The sequence below is a fragment of the Bubalus kerabau genome, chromosome 3 (genome assembly GCF_029407905.1).
Source record: "Bubalus kerabau isolate K-KA32 ecotype Philippines breed swamp buffalo chromosome 3, PCC_UOA_SB_1v2, whole genome shotgun sequence".
NCBI classification, from domain to species: domain Eukaryota; kingdom Metazoa; phylum Chordata; class Mammalia; order Artiodactyla; family Bovidae; genus Bubalus; species Bubalus kerabau.
Window position 1 is genome coordinate 155,158,286 of NC_073626.1, and position 15,866 is coordinate 155,174,151.

General features: G+C 36.4%; 1 protein-coding gene across 12 annotated transcripts in view; it reads right to left on the minus strand.

The window, feature by feature from the left end:
* IKZF2 (IKAROS family zinc finger 2) overlaps positions 1–15,866 on the minus strand; it is a 185,334-nt gene that overhangs the window by 54,287 nt on the left and 115,181 nt on the right. For all 12 annotated transcript variants that reach the window (XM_055573372.1, XM_055573364.1, XM_055573367.1 and 9 more), the window contains one exon: positions 10,696–10,863. In XM_055573372.1, coding sequence (XP_055429347.1) covers positions 10,696–10,863 — 168 coding nt within the window. The remainder of the gene's footprint in view (positions 1–10,695; positions 10,864–15,866) is intronic.

Sequence of the window (15,866 nt, forward strand, 5' to 3'; positions counted from 1 at the left end):
ATACTATGTGATGAAATACTGAGGCTCAGAATGTTGAATTCCTAAAACCCTACAGAACATGACTTGCCAGAAGACATATTTGTCTTCATGCCTCCCCATTCAAGGAAACCAACTATCACATAAATCAGCATTCCCATATAGTAAGAGGACTTCCAATTGGTTTGGAGAATGGCAGTTCTTTTCAGAACTCATTTCTATTACCATTCACAATCCCCAGGCTCATGACAAGTTAGATCCTAATATAGCCAAAGTCAAGGGATATCCAGGAGGTGACAACCTTATACACTGAAATAACTGCAAATCTTTACCAATTTTTATCAGTAGGAGTCCAGTTAGCATGTAAGGGAATGGATTGATTCTAAGGATTTTAAATCAAGAAGGTGAACTACAATGTTAGATCAGGCCAATTTATCTATAGGAACATTCATCTGGGATTTAGTATTTTATTGTCTTGAGCAGGTGGGAGTGACTGGTTAATTGAACCTTTGATTCAATGATAGCTTACACAGTAAAAAAGTTGAAATGGCAGAATGTTCTTGGCATAGCAAAGTAAAATTCCAAAATCTCAAGAATGTAAGAATATTGGAAAAGGATCTATTATAAATAACAATACCCCGCAATGGCCTGTGGGACATCTCCTTCACCAAAAAATTACACTGGTGAGGAAATAACCAGCATGCTTGAGAAGCTTCCTGGTAACTGTCTTCTCTAGGCTGCAGAGAACAATGATAGATGTTGCAAACAGATCTGAGCTTCTTAATTTAAAGGCATCTATTGTGATCTTCTGAGATGGCAGAAGCTATGTGGTAGAAATTAATTTCAGGAAGGTGAGGCTACCTTAACAAGCCACAGCGATGGGGTAAAGATCAATGTGTTTTGTGCCACAGGGTTCTATGGGAATGACTAATGGGTTTCAGATTCCCCAAGAATGAAAAAGACACCTGGAATACCAAACTGCTAGCTGTCTTACATGGACAGAAACCCTCTAGGTCTTGTGGGCAAAAATCCAACTTTAGTCACCATAGGAGGATTCATGATCTCTTATCCACTGCCTAGACCTAAGTATATTCACATACCCAGAGTCACATAATTTTAGGTGGAGACAGAGTCCATGAAACCTGGCCATAGCTGTATGCTATGAATTTTCCTCATAGCCATTTCAGAACCACCTGTGGCCATTTATGACAGTGACTGAACTGGGAGAAGGATAATACCAAATCCTTCCACAGGTTATTAGACAGTTGCATTATATTACCTCTGAATTGCCATTAATCCTTGGAACCTAAAATACAACTATGGCCCACCAGTCAAAGTGGGAGCTTATGGAAGCCAAGATATATATGAAGACTTCACCCAAGCCCATCTTACAATACCACAGGAATAAGTGCACTCAGTAATGGAAAGAATCCTTACATTGGTTCCCTGACCCAGGGTAGGAGGGCTATTATAAAAAGACAAGAACAGTGCTGTCTAATGCAAAATGAACCACATATATAATTTAAAATTTTCTAATAGCCACATTTTTAAAAGGTGGAATTAATTTTCATAATATATTTAATAAATACCATTTCAACATGTGTTTTTTTAATTTAAATTTATTTAATTGGAGGCTAATTACTTTACAATATTGTATTGGTTTTGCCATACATCAACATGCATCTGCCACGGGTGTACACATGTTCCCCATCCTGAACCCCCCCTCCCACGTCCCTCCCCATACCATCCCTCTGGGTCATCCCAGTGCACCAGCCCCAAGCATCCTGTATCCTGCATCGAACCTATACTGGCGATTAGTTTCTTATATGATATTATACATGTTTCAATGCCATTCTCCCAAATCATTCCACCCTCTCCCTCTCCCACAGATCCAAAAGACTGTTCTATTTATCTGTGTCTCTTTTGCTGTCTCGCATACAGGGTTATTGTTACCATCTTTCTAAATTCCATATATATGCTTTAGTATACTGTATTGGTGTTTTTCTTTCTGGCTTACTTCACTCTGTATAATAGGTTCCAGTTTCATCCACATCATTAGAACTGATTCAAATGTATTCTTTTTAATGGCTGAGTAATATTCCATTATGTATATGTACTACAGCTTTCCTATCCATTCATCTGCTGATGGACATCTAGGTTACTTTCATGTCCTGGCTACTATAAACAGTGCTGTGATGAACATTGGGGTACACGTGTCTCTTTCAATTCTGGTTTCCTCAGTGTGTATGCCCAGTAGTGGGATTGCTGGGTCATAAGGCAGTTCTATTTCCAGTGTTTTAAGGAATCTCCACACTGTTCTCCATAGTGGCTGTACTAGTTTGCATTCCCACCAACAGTGTAAGAGGGTTCCCTTTTCTCCACATTCTCTCCAGCATTTACTGCTTGTAGACTTTTGGATCGCAGCCATTCTAACTGGCGTGAAATGGTACCTCACTGTGGTTTTGATTTGCATTTCTCTGATAATGAGTGTCAAAGAATGCTCAAACTACCGCACAATTGCACACATCTCACACGCTACTAAAGTAATGCTCAAAATTCTCCAAGCCAGGCTTCAACAATGTGTGAACCATGAACTTCCAGATGTTCAAGCTGGTTTTAGAAAAGGCAGAGGAACCAGAGATCAAATTGCAAACATCCGCTGGATCATGGAAAAAGCAAGAGACTTCCAGAAAAACATCTATTTCTGCTTTATTGACTATGCCAAACCCTTTGACTATGTGGATCACAATAAACTGTGGACAATTCTGAAAGAGATGGGAATACCAGACCACCTGACCTGCCTCTTGAGAAACCTGTATGCAGGTCAGGAAGCAACAGTTAGAACTGGACATGGAACAACAGACTGGTTCCAAATAGGAAAAAGAGTTCGTCAAGGCTGTATATTGTCACCCTGTTTATTTAACTTATATGCAGAGTACATCAGAGAAACGCTGGACTGGAAGAAGCACAAGCTGGAATTAAGATTGCTGGGAGAAATCTCAATAACCTCAGATATGCAGATGACACCACCCTTATGGCAGAAAGTGAAGAGGAACTAAAAAGCCTCTTGATGAAAGTGAAGGTGGAAAGTGAAAAAGTTGGCTTAAAGCTCAACATTCAGAAAACGAAGATCATGGCATCCGGTCCCATCACTTCATGGGAAATAGATGGGGAAACAGTGGAAACAGGGTCAGACTTTATTTTTCTGGGCTCCAAAATCACTGCAGATGGTGACTGCAGCCATGAAATTAAAAGACGCTTACTCCTTGGAAGGAAAGTTATGACCAACCTAGAGAGCATATTCAAAAGCAGAGACATTACTTTGCCAACAAAGGTCCGTCTAGTCAAGGGTATGGTTTTTCCTGTGGTCATGTATGGATGTGAGAGTTGGACTGTGAAGAAGGCTGAGCGCCGAAGAATTGATGCTTTTGAACTGTGGTGTTGGAGAAGACTCTTGAGAGTTCCTTGGACTGCAAGGAGATCCAACCAGTCCATTCTGAAGGAGATGAGCCCTGGGATTTCTTTGGAAGGAATGATGCTAAAGCTGAAACTCCAGTACTTTGGCCGCCTCATGCGAAGAGTTGACTCATTGGAAAAGACTCTGATGCTGGGAGGGATTGGCAGCAGGAGGAGAAGGGGACGACAGAGGATGAGATGGCTGGATGGCATCACTGACTCAATGGACGTGAGTCTCAGTGAACTCCGGGAGTTGGTGTTGGACAGGGAGGCCTGGCATGCTGCGATTCATGGGGTCGCAAAGAGTCGGACACGACTGAGCGACTGATCTGATCTGATCTGATCCGATAATGAGGGATGTTGAGCATCTTTTCATGTGTTTGTTAGCCATCTGTATGTCTTCTTTGGAGAAATGTCTATTTAGTTCTTTGGCACATTTTTTGATTGGGTCGTTTATGTTTCTGGAATTGAGCTGCAGGAGTTGCCTGTATATTTTTGAGATTAGTTGTTTGTCAGTTGCTTCATTTGCTATTATTTTCTCCCATTCTGAAGGCTGTCTTTTCACCTTGCTTATAGTTTCCTTTGTTGTGCAGAAGCTTTTAATTTTAATTAGATCCCATTTGTTTATTTTTGCTTTTATTTTCAATATTCTGGGAGGTGGGTCATAGAGGATCCTGCTGTGATGTATGTCAGAGAGTTTTTTGCCAATGTTCTCCTCCAGGAGTTTTATAGTTTCTGGTCTTACGTTTAGATCTTGAATCTGTTTTGTTTATGGTGTTAGAAAGTGTTCTGGTTTCATTCTTTTACAAGTGGTTTTTTTCCCAGCACCACTTATTAAAGAGATTGTCTTTAATCCATTGTATATTCTTGCCTCCTTTGTCAAAGATAAGGTGTCCATAGGTGCATGGATTTATCTCTGGGCTTTCTATTTTGTTCCACTGGTCTATATTTCTGTCTTTGTGCCAGTACCATACTGTCTTGATGACTGTGGCTTTGTAGTACAGCCTGACGTCAGGCAGGTTGATTCCTCCAGTTCCATTCTTCTTTCTCAAGATTGCTTTGGCTATTTGAGGTCTTTTGTATTTCCATAAAAATTGTGAAATTATTTGTTCTAGCTCTGTGAAAAATACTGTTGGTAGCTTGATAGGGATTGCATTGAATCTATAGATTGCTTTGGGTAGTATACTCTTTTTCACTATATTGATTCTTCAAATCCATGAACATGGTATATTTCTCCATCTATTAGTGTTCTCTTTAATTTCTTTCACCAGTGTTTTATAGTTTTCTATATATAGGTCTTTAGTTTCTTTAGGTAGACATATTTCTAAGTATTTTATTCTTTTCGTTGCAATGGTGAATGGAATTGTTTCCTTAATTTCTCTTTCTGTTTTCTCATTATTAGTATATAGGAATGTAAAGGATTTCTGTGTGTTGATTTTATGTCCCGCAACTTTACTATATTCATTGATTAGCTCTAGTAATTTTTTGGTGGAGTCTTTAGGGTTTTGTATGTAGAGGATCATGTCATCTGCAAACAGTGAGAGTTTTACTTCTTCTTTTCCAATTTGGATTCCTTTTATTTTTTTTTTCTGCTCTGACTGCTGTGGCCAAAACTTCCAAAACTATGTTGAATAGTAGTGGTGAGAGTAGGCACCCTTGTCTTGTTCCTGACTTTAGGGGAAATGCTTTCAATTTTTCACCACTGAGGATAATGTTTGCTGTGGGTTTGTCATATATAGCTTTTATTATGTTGAGGTATGTTCCTTCTATTCCTGCTTTCTGTAGAGTTTTCATCATCAATGGCTGTGGAATTTTGTCAAAGGCTTTCTCTGCATCTATTGAGATAACCATATGGCTTTTATTTTTCAATTTGTTAATGTGGTATATTCAACATGTGGTATTAACCATATGTGTGTGCTCAGTCTTAGTCATATCGGACTCTCTGTGACATTATGGACTGTAGCCCACCAGGCTCCTCTGTCCATGGGCTTTTCTGGCAAGAATCCTGGATGGGGGTTGCCATTTCCTCCTCCAGGGGATCTTCCTGACCCAGGGATTGAACCTGTGTCTCCTGTATTGCAGGCGGATTCTTTACCACTGGGCCACAGGGAAGCCCATGTGTACAGGTGCTTAATAGCCACAGATGGCTAGAGGCTACCATACTGGAAATCACAGCCCTTAGAACTGTCATTTCTTCCAAGACAGTAAACTAAAACCAAAAGATGCTGGGGTGGTCATTCCTACTACAAACCCATTTAAACTGTTTGTTAGGCTAATGCAAGACCTAGATGGTTCTGTGGATGAATGAAGATTTAGTTATATCAGAATGGCAAATACAGAAGCAGTTCTAGCTATAGTATCTTTGTTGGAACGTATTAACACAGCCCCTGACACCATGTATGGAACTACCAACCTAATTTATTTTAAAAGTAATTCCTTATCAATAAAGATAATCTGAAGCAGTTTGCCTTTACAGTGCAGGGACACATACTTTGACCATCTTACCCTAAGGCTAGGTCAACTCTCCTCTCTTTGCCATAATATAGGGCAAAGAAATCTTGTTCATCTTGACATCTCACATAACATCAACCTGGGGCATTACCTTCATGGTATTATACCAATTGGATTTGGTGAGCAGGAAGTAGTAAACACTAAAATGTCTCATTAAGATATATGCCAGAGGATAGGAGGTGACCTCTATGAAAATTTAGATACCTGCAGTAGTGGTGAAATTTTAGGGGCCCAGCGATGCAGGCATGTGGAAACAGAGCCTCTACAGTTAATGCTAAGTTGCTGTACCTTGTACCTTTCATCATGAAGGAGGAGGCAGAAAATGTGGTGCCCCCTCTTTGAATTTTAGAAACAAGATATACTATGTTTGGGTATTCCACTCTGATACACGTATTCAATAATCCACAAGGCTGTCAACCTTGAGAGCGGACTGGGGCAAGAAAGGTATACTGGGACTGCAGTATACCTCTCCTGCAATGAAAGCTGCCATGTAGATCTCTGGCCCTAGGATCCAGCAATGCCATGATTTTGGGAAATACATGTGTCAAGCAAAGATGGTGTGTGATGTAATTGCTACTGCAGGATCGGAGCGCAGATACCCAATGGAGGAAATATATGTGCTCTTTTCAATAATGATTTGCCATTTGAAAAGTACCTCCTAATTTGCTATTGGACTCTTGTTAAGACTGAGTATTAGGACACAAAACTCCAAATGACTGTGTGGCTCAAACTATACAAAATGAACTATGTGTTAATCTGATTCAACATACAAAATAAGATGTGCATAAGAGCATTTCACTATTAAATGAAATGGCCACACAGGTCTGGGAAACCCAGGTATATACTTCATGAGCAAGTAGCTCATGTGTCTCTGATACCTGCCACTACTGCTTTACCATCTCACAATCTGGCCTCATGAGGTGTTCTCAATGACCAATTAACATAGGATAAAACTGCATGAACCCAGCCTATGAATGGACTGCATGGCATTTGGTACTAGCTGCAACTATTGTACTAGAGGCCCAGTGAAGAGGGCTCCCCCTAAATCCTAGTAGTGAAAAGATAACCCCTCCAGCTGTACAGTTTGCATGTAAGAAAAGATAGATGAGGAAGGATAGATGGCATGGCCATATAGTCAAGGACTTGGAAAAACAAGACTGGAAGATTGGAGATAGAAGGCTTCGGGGAGAGTTATGCATATGTGCCTCTTAGAACTGGTACAAAAAGTGACAATGTGGTATCTTACATGAATTCCCTCCAGAGGGCATCCATTGTGGAGGACGCTTTGAGTAGTCTGGAAAAGATCATGTGATGGGTGACTCAAAACAATCAGATAATCTATACTATGGGTATTAGATTCTTTACCTAGCTACCCTAGTGCCTGCTTAAGTGGCCCACATACAAAGTGAAAAGAGGGGCAATAATGGAAACTCTATAGACTTTAACAACATAGATTTCCCCTGCTCTGTGACTAATTTAACTACCACAACTGCTGAGTTCACCACCTTCCAATGATGGGACCCTGATATGGCACTGTTCTCCAAGGGGATCAACCAGTTGATTAGTGACTGGCAGATTACAATGAACTTTCTACCTGAAGGAGGGAGAAATTTATTCTCATAGGAATTGATAGATATTCAGGATATAGATTTACCTCCCCTTCCTTTGGTGCTTTTGTATGCTCCTCCTCACCTGGATGTAACAGAATGCCTTTAAGAACACTATAGTATTCCTTAAAATATTGACTTTAAGCAGGAAATTCTTTTCAAGGCAAAGGAAATACAGCAAAGGTCCCAAACCATTTCCAGATTTCACTAGCCATATCTCATGCCACATTATCCAGAATCATTGGGTCAAATGGAGTATACTGGCCCACAAGTGGCATGGTTCATGTATGATTGCTAGCTGGGAGAAGTTTGAGTATGTTCTATAGCATATCATAAATGCCTAAAGTCATCTATCTTCCCCATTGCCACAGCGCATGTTTGATTACAAAGAGGTTAAGGTAGTAGTGGCCACATTACATCAAATAACCCACTTAAAGGGTTTTCACTTCCTGTGCTAAAACCTTGGGATTGCTGGTTTTGGAGATCTCAATGCCCAAACTTTTCACCAGGGATCAGAGTTCTGTTACTATTTTACTGAAAGCTGAGACTACTCCCTGCCTATATGGGGCTTTTCAAGCTACTGAATTAACAGAAAGAGAAATAGGCTATTGGGTGGTAAACTTTCCAGATTACTAAAATGATTTGGGGTTGTTGCTATATGATATGGGCAAGGACAACTAAGTTAGAAGCTCAGCAGATTTATTGGAACATCTCTAACAAAAACTTGTCCAGTAATTCTGGTTATTGAAAAGCTATAGTAATCCAAGGATGAAAAGGTCACCAAATACTCAAAACGTTTAGGAATTAGGCTGTGATCACCCATCAAAGAACCTTGTCCAGCCCAGGTGCTAAAAAGAGGGTAAAAGTAAGGGGAAGATGGAATCAGCAGTGGATGAAGAAAATTATAATGACCAACTTGAGCTTTCTGATCAGTTAGAGAAGCATGGACTTTGGCAGCTATGTTTTATGCTTCATCTATTATGAACAGCATTGGTGATGGCTAGTATTTTGAATTCAAAGTATGTCTGAGCTAATATCACACCTTAATGAAGCAGTAGGTGGATGACACCCATCAGTCCCTTTCATCTCTCTGTTAAACTTCCCTTATTAGCCAATTTGAGCATATCTGTTTATATATCTGCAAAAGCCATAACGTAGTATACCAAATTGCAAAATCATAATGGCAATTATAGAGACATATCTTTTTTTTTTTGAACCTCAAAGTAGCAAAGTATTTATTTACAAAATTTACAGTTTCATAGGGAATGCCCTAGCTGTGAAGTGGTTAGGACTATGTGTTTTCACTGCAGGGTCACAGGTTTGATCCCTGGTACAGGAACTAAGATCTTGAAAGCCATATAGAACAGCCAAAAAAAAATATATATATATATATACAGTTTCTTAGAAACAGCTTTGTTCTATGCACATAAACTTTATAATTATATTGAACCATATAAATTATGGTGTCTGGCCTTGCCAAAGCCAATGTAAGGGGCTTTCTTTTGAGCACCATCTTTCCCTCCCCTCACTCCACTAGACACCAAATAGTAACCCCTAGATGAGCCATGCCTAATATGTATAAAGAAACTGAGTGTAGCTGCCCAGCTCAGTCTAATACAAAAACCAAGGTGTCTTGACTTCTTAGACACTACCCACAGGGATAAACCTCTTAAAAGAGCAAAAAAGAAATCAAGGAAACAAACTGAGGTGAAGGTTAAATGTCTTCTGGAGGTGTCACCAGACAATGAACCTTGAATCTAGCAATCACCAGGTAGAGTAAACGTATACACCAAACCATGATACTAAAAACAACACAATTTTGTAAATTTTGCAAAGAGTGAAATACATGCTTACAGCTATATTTTTGCCTCAACTTCATTCCCATAGAAAGCTACGTTTTATATTAATATAATCCTTTGTCAACTGACTAATGCTTTAATAAGCCAGAACTCATGGCCAGCTAAAGGAAATAACTGTCAGGTCTTAAAAGTATTTTTCAATAAAGAATACTTCTTATAATAAAACAATACCACTTTAATATATAATTTTCACAGCATAATTTCTAATTAAAATATAATGTGTCATGGTTGGAAATGAGTAAACTGCATTAAGTCAGGGAAGAATATAAAGCATATACTTAAAATATTTTAATATTCATTAATTTTATTTTTTAATCGAGTTAATGTCTAAATAGTTTTACATATTTCTCATTCATGTTAAAAAACTGGGTAAAGCCTTAAGGATTAACAGGAAAAATGTAAAAAAAGATAATACAAGCATTACCTCACAACCCACAGTACTCTGTCAATTTGTCAATGTAGATGAAAATATCACTTTCATCATATCTTCATATTAAAATTAAATTTTACTATGTCATTATGAACAGAAGGAGCATATAAAACTGGCTTAAGAGTATTCGATATTAATTTTCCACCTTTAACTTCTTGGGTATAGCAATTCATGCTAAAAATCAAATGAAATTCATTCAGATTTCTAATCATTCTTTTGCTTTTATGTACTATATTCTGGCATTTAAAAAAATCAGTCTAGATTTTTCTAATGATTTATGAAGCAGAGAAAAGTTTCAGAGAGCATCCGATGACTATGGTTTGAAAGTTAAAGAAACAAGGAGAGTTAAAATGAAATATAAAATACTCTTACAGCCCATTTTCTAATGAACATAATATTTTCAAGTTTAAAATAGTTATATTTGATACCCCCTGAAGTCCCAGCCCAGGTACTCTATCAGTCAAAAAACATGACAGCTTTCCTCTCCTCTATGCTAACATCAACATGTAACTATATTTTTTTTTTACTGGGTTTTCCATTATTCTGGATTAACCACAATTACTTCATTAATAATTATAAAATTTAAAAATTATAGAAAATCTATATAACAGCTGTTTTCATCAATGGCTTGAAACTCTTCAGTTGACAGTACTCCTTTCTGCCAAGTCTATAAATTTAAAAAAGAAGGGCCAAATGCATCCTGCAAAATCTGTCAGTTATTCAATGTATACAAAAAAAAATCATCTACCTCATTCTCAGCTATGTACCAAAGCTATAAGTTGCTTTGAATTATTCTATAGCACACTTCTGAATTCTCACATTTTAGTTTTCTTCTTAAAGAGCTGGTGCCACTTACCAGAGTGGGTCCTGAGGTGTCCTGTGAGGGCGTCCCTTCTTCTACAGGCATAGCTACAGAAAGGACATTTGAACGGCTTCTCTCCAGAGTGTAACTTTATGTGTCTCAGAAGGTTGCCCTTCTGAGTAAAAGAAGCTCCACACTGGTTACAATGAAAGGGACGTTCACCTGCAGAAGGGTAAAGAGGTGGGGAAGATCAAGTAGGTTATGTGCAAGTGACTAATTGGATCTACAATGTTAACCAGAGCCAGTTCTCTGTGCTGAGAATGTCCATCTCCCTCCTATGTCCTCTAAACCTTAATCTTCCTCGAATTTGCTTTGCTAATACCAAAGTCCCAAACTTTAGATCAAGTGCCATTTCCTTTCTTCACATAAATTTTACAGGATTCTTGTCACTGACTGGAAAGAACAACAGTCAGAACATTGGCCACTGGTTGAACAACCAGGTGCCATCAATTAACTGGTTTTACAGGTTGCTTTACATATATTTCAAACCACAGGATGGCATTACTAATTTGGTATTAATAACTTCAATTTACAAATAAACAAATGGAAGTTCAAATATCAAAGCATCTGATTACAGTCACAGATAATAAGTACTGGAGCTGAACATGACTCTTGGTCAATCTGACGACAAAATCTTGCTCTCTTTATTATACCATGCTATTATCTCTTTTAAAAAAAAATGACAGAAACTTTGAGCTGAAAAGGATCTATAGTCTAACTCTCTAGATGATCATTTTCTTATCAGGGGGCCAAAGATGTTCAACGAATGAACTGGGTTACAAAGCTCATTACCACAAATATCTCAAAATAGAGCTTAGGTCTATAGATTTACCCAGTCACTAACAATAAAATCTGTGGCAAAATTTCCTGATAGAATCAGAGAAAATCCAAAGAAAATTATTCGTTCAGATATTTCCCGTACATATATTCTCTTTTTCTTGTGAAAATAATTTATTTGATGGGAACGTTTTCTACTATTACTGATATTGCTCTAAAATTGTTTAAGCCAGAATTATCAGTTGTCTGTCAACCGACAGCCATCAACAGGCTATTAAGAGAGTCACCCAAGTTAAAAACATGTAGTTTGGTGAGCGTGTGAAACTGGTAAGCAGGATCAAACTAATAACATCACCAAACCATCATGAACTACTAGGAGGGATAAATAAAATGGTCACCTTCTAGCAGTTACCACTGCACATTCTATCATATAGATTATAAAGCCTAAAGAAAAATGGACAGATCAGATGTATCTTGAATTCTGTAGTTCTTGTTCATTTTGGAATTCAATGAGATAGATATATATATATATATATATATATCTATATATATATAAAAAGGTAACCTGTGTGTGTGTGGGTAGCAAAGTTTTAGGTTTTTTTCTTTGGCGATCTTATGATGTAAGTTTACAAAAAGTCCCTATATTGATGGTTGAAAAAGAATTATCCATAATGTTAACATTACCTTAAATTTTATCTAGTTTAATTTGTTTGATTCATTTGGTAAAACTGAAAAATTAGCACTAAATACAGGTTAAAATGGAGACATTTAACCTAAAACCTCTCATATAATATCTTATAAAATAATCAAAGTTTAAAAATAAATTTAATTTTGGTAAATCATTTTAAAAATTTTATACACAGACATGCACACATATACAACTTAATTCTTTGGCTTTTTTCAATGGAATAACAGCCTAAAGGTTTTTAAAATCATAATATTCTACTCCTCACTCATGTCATGGAATTAGTAATAAAAAGGAAAGAGGATTTTATTATTGAAATTAACTTTTTAGAGAGTAAAAAAAAAATAGCAAATGCAAATTACACATTTTAATAAATATATTTGATTTAACTTTTGAAATCTATGTAAGGTTTCCCAGGCAACCACAAATTAGTACTCAATAACTTTAAAACAAATTAGTATTTGAATAAAAATACTTGAAATCATATTTGCCTTGGGAAAATACTCCTGGTAGAATGCTAAATTTGATTTTATTTAAGCCTCCTACAATCCTTGAGTTGAAATATTTTAAAATCCCTAATTTAGGTTACTGAATTCATCATTCAAAATAATGCTAATCTGAAAAATAACAGTAAGGATCATTTTTAAAAATAACTGTTAATTCACTTAATTATGAGACTAATGACAGGGTAATTTAGTTGTTACATTTACAAAATACTCCAGATATCCTCAAATATTTTTAATAAGAATTATTTCTGTATTTATATGATCATCTTAAAGGGGTAGGAGAAATGTCTAATTATAGCCAGAAACACTGCCCTGTTACTGAGTAAGTCTTAGTGAGGTGTTTGCTAATTCTGTTTCCATGGCCATAGGAAGGGAAGAAAGAGGCATGAGGAAGGTAATGGTCATGAGCCCAGTTTCGGTAAGAGGAAAGAGACTATGGCAATAATGCACTTTGATTTCAAGCACATGAAGCTTTGAGAAATGATTTTCCTGGCCTACACCTTACAGAGATATGTATAAAATTATCTGATAATTAACTGAAAGGTTCAGTTGACTAACTGTATTGTCTATGTAACTTGAAACAATACATCTCAGTTATTTTTTAATAATTCTTTTTTTAATACATAAACTGAATCAATTGGTCCTTTTCAAGTTGGTTTAAATATATATTAAATATTACATATTGTCTAAAATATATATATTAATCACATTCATCACAGGTAAACAAAAACAACTTTAAGGAGAAAATTACAAACTTACTAAACACATCAGTAACACTATAGAGTTTAGGTTTACTTCAAAAACATTAAGTAGGCTATTGTATCTGTGATAATCTTCTGATGGGTGGGCACCGAAGTCAGATTAAGAACTCTGGATTCAGGAGAACAATTAAGATGTAGTCATGTAGCCACATTATTGTTCATTTGCATCCTAAATCTGTTTCTTTTTTTTAAATCAATCTACTCATCTAGTCAAGGACCATTTTTATTCACTGAGTGAAATTATCTACTATTCTTATTATGGAATAAATTATATTTCGATATTTTATATATTTTCATAAACACAATTCTAGATCTGTGTTTATTCAATTGAAATGCAAATATACATGCATCAGTTTACTTTGGTGAATCAAAGGCATAGGGTATGCCTCTGTTGGCTGGAACCACCACCTACAAATACGAAAAATCCCAACTATGCGTCGAGAGGGCCTTGGAGCAAGAGAATGGCTCCACAAAGCTGCAATGGACAAATATGGTGTTGAAAACTTAAGTTACAAAGATGAGAGTACTCTACCCCAAAGAGAGGCAAAATTAAGAATATTTTATATTTATAGTGTTTGTATCAATTTGTGTTCATGCATGAATTGATTTACTACCCCTACTTCTTTTCTTCTCACTTCATTCCCAGTGAAGAGTGCCTGGAGTATCCGATGACAATATTACCTGATTATCTACTAAAGCAGCAATACCAACGAGGTAACACCAAGCCACTAATAAGGCACTGGAATTGACACTTTAGTAGAGTATGAAAGAAGAAGAAAAAGAAGTGAATTAGAGCTGATACTCCATGTCATTTTAATAAATTGGGTGATTGTGTATTTTTCCACTATCAATTTTATATTAGACATTCTGTGAGCTAAAAACACAGAAACTTATGTTTCTCAAAGGGATTTAAGGATTGAAGACAGTGTCTTTTATACTAGCAAGCTATAAATGGTGAAAGGGGGAAGTTCTAAAATGAAGATAGTTCATCAAATTAAGGAGAAAACATTTGCTTAATGTCTATATTTCAACTTCATTTGTTGCCAATCTAAAGAAACACAAATAGACTTTCTATTCCCACAGTGCTAAAATGGAATTGAAAATGTCATGACCCACTAAGACACATAAACTGGGTCATCAGAAATACACATAAAAATGGCTAATTTAAAGACACATCACAATTTCATGGTTAACAATGTGTGGCAAGTAGCCCAAGCACCTCTATGAATTATTAGTAACTTTTAACAAAAAACCACCCAGATCTTAGAAAAGTATAAAAATTTCCCAATACTCTAATAAATATTTATTAATATTAAAAATTCATAGAGTTCCAAGAATATTTTTTAAAAGTCTATTTAGTTTATTTTCCTTGCCTTTACCAGCTGAGTGAATCCTATATTCCCAGGACTCATGGAAATCTGTGTAACTATTTAGAAATAGTTTCCTGATGGTTCAGACGGTAAAGCGTCTGCCTACAATGTGGGAGACCTGGGTTCAATCCCTGGGTCAGGAAGATCTCCTGGAGAAGGAAATGGCAACCCACTTCAGTAATCTTGCCTGGAAAATCCCATGGATGGAGGAGTCTGGTAGGCTATAGTCCATGGGATTGCACAGAGTCAGATATGACTAAAGCGACTTAGCAGCAGCAGCAGCAACTCTACTTTACTGTAGTAAATATCAAATGGACAGTACAGTAGGTGGGTAATTATTTCTGTATTTATAAACCAACAATCCTCATGAAAGTCACTGTACATACAGTGAAACATCAATTAACCTAAATTTTCAACAGAGTACACTCAAATTTTTTGAATGTTCTTAACTAAGACCAAAAAGGTTTATTAAAAATGTTACAAAAATTTTTTAAATATATTTTTCAGCTTTAAAATGAATACTATTTGCAATTCAACTGAAAAGTCACTCTACTAATTTTATTTAGTTTCTACATTGCTAGATGTGAGACAGAGACATCCCAAAGTGTGTTATCTCCCTCAATATAATCTGAGATGATGGGTACATCATAACTTTGTGGATCTCTTCTTTTAGACCTGCAGTTAGAATAACTTCATGAGCACAGAAACAGAGTAGACTCATATTCTACAGTCTTTTTCTTTTCTTCTTATCAAACATGATACTTAGCTTGATCTTTTAATTGTTTCCATGAGACATTTCTAACAATTAAAAGAAAAACCATCTTCACTAGTAATACAAATATTACTGTAAATTCTAAAAAATATTTTAAAAATATGATGCTATTTAAAAAGGAAATTCAAAACAAAAAGTAAAAATGTAACTGACTGTATGGTTGAATAAGAGTGTAGGCCCTGAAGTTGATGATTCCAATTAAGGTAACAGTGATTCTAAGGTGTAGTTTCTCACTATAATGAAACAATCAGCCTTAGAGTATTGATATATGAAGCACAAAATACTTGAACAAAA